At 41.2% G+C, this 6000-nt stretch overlaps 1 protein-coding gene across 1 annotated transcript in view; it reads right to left on the bottom strand.

Moving 5' to 3' along the window:
* Positions 1-1846: 1846 nt before the first annotated feature.
* Positions 1847-6000, bottom strand: part of kcnh8 (potassium voltage-gated channel, subfamily H (eag-related), member 8) — a 61717-nt gene continuing 57563 nt past the window's right edge. Inside the window, exon 16 of the mRNA XM_042506559.1 lies at positions 1847-2431. Coding sequence (XP_042362493.1) covers positions 1847-2431 — 585 coding nt within the window. The remainder of the gene's footprint in view (positions 2432-6000) is intronic.

Genomic DNA, 6000 nt, shown 5'->3' with positions numbered 1-6000 from the left:
CAAAGGTAGTTCTCCTAAACGCTCAGCACATGGGAGAAGTTTCAGTATGTTGCAATGTGCTACTTTGCCATTAGTTTGCCACTAAATCCTACACACTGAACTTTGAACAAAATAAAGGCCTTCAACAGCCAACAATACATGTATTGCACAAGTGAGCTTTAAGGAATTTACTGTTTTTGTATTGTTTTTTTGGAAAAGAGAAAAAAAGGAGAGGTTCCTGGATGTGACCATCTCTAATAACCTCTTTTCAGCTTTAGTAAATGTTTCTGTGAATATTGAACGAAAAAGAAAAAGCCTGCACATAACAGTCATATTTGTCATTTATTAGCATAACAGGTTTTTTTTGTATCTAATAATATCAAAATATTAAGGGAAAAAAAGATGTTTGATTACAGTACATTCCATTTGCAGAGAAGGAGAGTCAAACCTACATGAATTCAAAAGAGAACAGTAGATCTGTCGGGACGAGAGTTTGGACCTATTTCCTGGTTTAAGATTGCATTGGCTGGTACCAGCAAACAGCACTGCCATGACTTCATATACAGTAGCATAATTTACTGCCATCCCACACTCTTGCATTCTTTGAGGTAAAAAAATACATCTTTAGTATTGATACATTCATAGAAATATAAAAGCGTCTATATTTCCTTATTGTGCTTTTATGCGGGAATATTGCCTTTGCTCTGAGAAAATGGATCTCAGAGTTGGTAAGCCTGGGTGACGATCGGGGAAATGGCCTCCATCGTGGATCATGAGCCAATTAAGTACTGGCAATTTGCTCCAGGCCGCTTCACAACAGGGGCGACTACCTTGTGCCTAAGTTACCCAGTTGTTTAAACTGAGCCAACATCCTATAAATATTCATCAGTAAATGCCAAGTTCAGCTGTTAAATGACTGAACCATGTTTCCTTTAAATAGATAGATAAATGGCAAGCTGAATTTCCACAGGGTGACATGCAGCATGTTAATGTGTGTCTACAGGCACTACTCAAAAGGCTCAGAAAGGCATGCAGTGAGCGAGAGTAAGAGAAAGAGGGAGAAAGAGAGAGAGAGAGAAGGTGTGTGGAGAAAAACATTGGAAAAGAGAAGCAGAGAGGGAGAAAGAGTCCCTGTGCTCAGTGTGACAGACGACAGCAGGGGCTGTGCTGCCCGAGGCATAACATGCCCCCCCACCCCCACCTCCATAACCAACTTCCTTCACCCTACATCCCCTCTTCCCTGAGGGGCAGCGGTAAAGAGCACAATACGTCCCATCTCCCTCCTCACACCATTCTGTGCTCCCAGTCCAACCAGCCCCAACAAGCCACGCACTGGTACACGCAATCCAGAGCATCCTGCGTAGGTTGAGTGCACAAGGAAAGAAGGGTTAAAAGAGGAAATGGAAGAGGTTGGGGGAAGGACATCAACAGCCCCCATCCCTTCCCTCCTTGTCTCCAAAGCCCACCTCCACCACTCACAGTCTCCTCTCCAACCAGCCCAGCTGACCTGAAACCATCACTAGCCAGGAGCAAAAAAGCAGAAGACAGAGAGAACTCTCTCATCTGTTTCTCTCTTGTCCTCCATTATGGCACAATCCCATAATGCCATCACACAGCTGCAAAACTGACTTGAACCTCTATATTCTGTCTAACAACACTATGTTTCTATATAGCTAGCACACCTAAACCTTCTGTGCTTGTTTTCATGCAACAAGATTTTTAAACACGTGCCTTTAAAACAAAAGGAATCTGAGTTGCATCCCTGCAAACGTCCTCCAAAGATATGGTGGACCCCAGTTGATCGGCTTGATCAGTAGTTCAGGAACATATCCCAAAAAATATCCTGCAGAGTTCAGAAAGACAGCTGCTACAAACCCTTGGTCGGGCTGTGGTAGGTTCCCACGAGTCCACTTTGTGGAGAACACCCAGAGCTCTGATGGGGGCCCCCATCTCCCCCGTCTTGCGGAGGTGAACTGTGTACCCTTGACCTGATGGAGACAGAAATCTCGTCTCTGTAGTCGGGAGTCTCTGGTGAGCTGAGCAGTGAGGAAGGCAGGTGAGGCTCTGCGATTACAGGCTGTAGTTGAGGGGAAGATGAGTTGCGAGTTGGGGTTGAACCAGGGTTAGCAGGGTAGCCCAGCTGGAGGTCCTGGGGTCTATGTGCAAGGGAGTCCGTGTGGCATATTGCACCATGAAGCTGAGGGATAGTGAGGGGAGAAGAGGGCAATGACATGGGCGTGTCCGTCCAGACGGAGGCAGTCTGAGAAGAGGATGGTGAAGGGTAAGACTGTGGGGAGGCAGGATGGGCCAGGTATGTGAGGTGTGCTGGGGAGTAGTGCGTAGGGCAGACTACTGTAGGCTGTGGCGCTGATGACATGAGGCTCTCCATGAGATGGGCCATTCTTTTCATGACTTGTCCAAGGTCGGCCACTTCCCTCCCGAGGTTGCTCACCTGCAGACACAAACCATCTAAACTTCAAAAGAAGAGAAAAATGCCCGATGCCTCATCCCTGAGTGGAGTGTGGCATAACAAAATCAAATTTTAGGCACTAATTGGATGGTTTAAAATAACTGTATTGAAAGTTATAATTCTAAGTATTTTCATAAAGTTTAGTAGTAGCATTGGGCTGTATAATGAAAATCAAACATCACAGTATCTTTACTTTTCTTGTGCTGCTTTCGGATGCCTTTCGCAAGAATTTAAATCTCTGAACCTTGAGCAAATTAGTGCGGCTACTTAAAAAAATATATATGGAAAAAAGGCAATGAGCATGTTGATAATAAATGTTTAACAAATTGCAAGTAATTACTGGATTTTGATTTTTTTGAAAAGGAGAAGCCAAGGAAAAGTTTCTAGGGAAAAAAGCAGAAAGCTGGGGGAAAATTATAATTATCATATCACTTTTTTTTTGACAGAATTATTAATAATTAATAATTAACTATTTTTAAACACTTTTGTACACTAAGTAAAAAACTTTTTAAAATTGTTTTTATTTATTCATTGTTTTTATTTGTCTATTTTTTTGTGAGGTTTTCAGGCAATTTTCTTTTACTTTTTTCTAATTTCTTGCTAATTTTTTGGCATTTCTTCTTTCGTTACTCATTGCCCTATTCCAATATTTTGCTCAGGTCTCAAAGGGTTGACCAAACACCACAATACTGATGTTGCGCCAATATTGTAGGGTTTACCACTGGGGCTTTCACAAAATACAATTTTCACAGTGAAATTTCCGATGAATGATTATGAGTAATTTGGATATAATGACTAAATGAGTAAAGGCAAATAATAGAACATCTAGAACAATCTGATAAATTCAGAAAAATACATTACTTTACAGTAATGCAGCCTTTAAAACCAGAAAAAGATTTTTACGATAATACGATACTCGAAATTTGAGACAATATCTTGTTTCATATCACAATATCAATATAATTGCCCAGCCCTAATTAGCAGCAGGAAAGAAGATTTGTTTTTGGTCGTGGCATGGTCCACAATTCCTTCACTGGATTTATTTTGTTATACAGCTTAATTTCATCTGATTGATAACACCCTATACAGGGTACAATACAGAGGACCGCTACTGTGGAACTCCAGTCCTCATTTTATTAAAACTTGTCCATCATTGTGTTCATTTAAGTCTAATATAAAAAACACATCTGTGCTGTTGTTAATGTATTAACTCTACTGATGTATGCTTCTGCTTATTTGTGTTGACTATAATTGCTTGTTTGACATATTGTCAAGGTAAGGTGAAAATTACAGTCAGTATTTGAAGAGTCTGTAAACTCTAGAGGGGAGGAGTTTACTAAAAGCCCCTTCGAGTTTCTTCACCTCTCCTGCACAATTCTTATCATGCTTGTTATTATCTACTTGCTTTTATTCAATTTTGTGTGCCAATAAATAAAACAAAAACAAAAACACCCTCACTGCTGTTTTAAGTAACAGCTGAAACAAACTGAAAATTTCTTGCTGCTGTTACTTTTTAATCAAAAGATTTCAGCTGGCAAAACTTAAGGTGGCAAAGGAAACAATCAACATTTTCTCGGTTATCTAAAATGTCTAACAGTGGATACGTTTTCATGTTTACAGGGGCTGCAGTTCTTTTTGACTGATTCTTTTTAACAAAAAACAGAATATAAGATTGTTTCTCCTCAAAAAGTATTTGCAGCATTAACTTGCACTTATGTCTATGTGTGTCATCAAGTAAACCAGGACTAAAACCAGGATTGCAAATTTCATAAATATGGGCTACTGCATTATAAAGATATACCAACAGGTATCAGCACCCTTACCTTTTTGTAACATGATCTACTTAAACCCATAATAACTCTAATACCTTTGAGGTATTACTCTATGATCACCTCTGGTATTCAAATCTATGGCCTCTGTGTCAAGAGCTGACTTTTTGGGTTATGTAATAAAGACACATTTTCAAGGAACCCCTCACAATTACCACAAGCAAAAGGCTGCAGGATAAACATTACAGAATCACGTATTTGGTATTTTCAGGTCACTCATTTTGGGTCAAAATATTTCAGTCTCCTGCCTGCCATTTAGCATGTAGCATCGTGCTGCTATAATTGGTCATTACACAGATGAGTCGGAGGGTTGGTGGTGGTGATTAGAAACTCTCTGCATGTGCACATGTCCACAGAGGGCACGACCATGAAGCCCTGCCAACGTGCCATCTGCTTCTACCAGCCAAAGCACTCATGATCATTCATCAGGCCAATCATGCACATCACTGCTACTGGATGCACATCAGCCCTCAGCAGGACACACAACTCCAGGTGGGAACTGCTCTAGTCGCTGTGTGAATACGACAGGAGGTGATCAAGTACATTGTGATCATGACAGATCAAATAAAGCTGGGCCCCCCTTTTTTCCCTCAGTTACATTGATAACAGTGGCGGACTCAGACTGTATGAGGGGCAGGGTGGGGAAAAAAGTGCACCAGCTGCATGCAGTGGTTATACCTGAAGGGATGCCGATGTAAAACTTAAGTGGGGCATCTCAGCACGCTGACCTGCCAACTCTGTCAAATATACCACTTGACTTAACCAACCCACAGACTGTTTGGTTTGAAGATGCAGCGGGCCAGTCACTGAAATGAAGAAAGCTTGCAGTGATTGGCTGTGAGCAAACCTTAGAATTTTTTTTTTAAAGATCTGGGTACAAAAAGGTAGAAAGACCACGCTGATGACATGAGCTCAACATTATGTTTTGCTCTCCGAATCAGTCTGGACTTGTACCAGGGAACATCTTCATCGCCAACTGTTGCTAAATCAAGATTTTGCCACGTCCATTCAGAAAAACAGTGAAAACTCCTTTTTCTTTGAGAAACTCCACAAACTCATACTCTGGTTCTTGTTGAATTGTTGTTGACACTCTTTCTGCCATAACTTCACTTATTGCTGTGCTTACTCTCAAAAAGGTAGAGTTAATGCTTGTTGCTTGTTGCTTCTGAGGCCGCCATTACTGTTCTGTAAGCTGTGGCCTGCATTTCACATCACCAGCTACAATGCAGCCCAGGTGCCTAGATTGGTCTCACTTGGATCTTAATTTCTGGATACAAGGCGGGGCAGCAGTAAGTCCACGCTGATACAGAACACGACAGTGCACTACTGTGTACTGGGTTATTTTGGTCTTTACCTCAGAGGTATCTAGTAAACATACTATGCTGTGTTCCATTTACCTCAAAAGTCAAAGGTCAGAGCTGAAGCCCCAAATGAATTGCGTTCCAGTAAAACAATTCAGAAAACCAAGATGTTAGCAAAACCAGTTAAAGCAAGGTCAGCCTCTGTAAGCAATACCAGTTAATAAAAAGGCATAGCACCATATTTTGCGCATACAATCACTGGAGCAACATGTCCACAGATAGAAGTTGGACAATACTGTGTTAACAACTGTTTTAATGAGACACAAATTAGACAGAGGTGCCCATGGAAAGTATATTACTACAGCTTTCACTACTGTTCATTTTGCAGAGCAGCTAACTTGGATTTTGGGGTTGGGGTTGG

Source organism: Plectropomus leopardus, chromosome 18 (genome assembly GCF_008729295.1).
Source record: "Plectropomus leopardus isolate mb chromosome 18, YSFRI_Pleo_2.0, whole genome shotgun sequence".
Taxonomy (NCBI): domain Eukaryota; kingdom Metazoa; phylum Chordata; class Actinopteri; order Perciformes; family Serranidae; genus Plectropomus; species Plectropomus leopardus.
The sequence above is the reverse complement of the archived record's forward strand: the minus strand, read 5'-3'. Positions and strand labels throughout refer to the sequence as shown.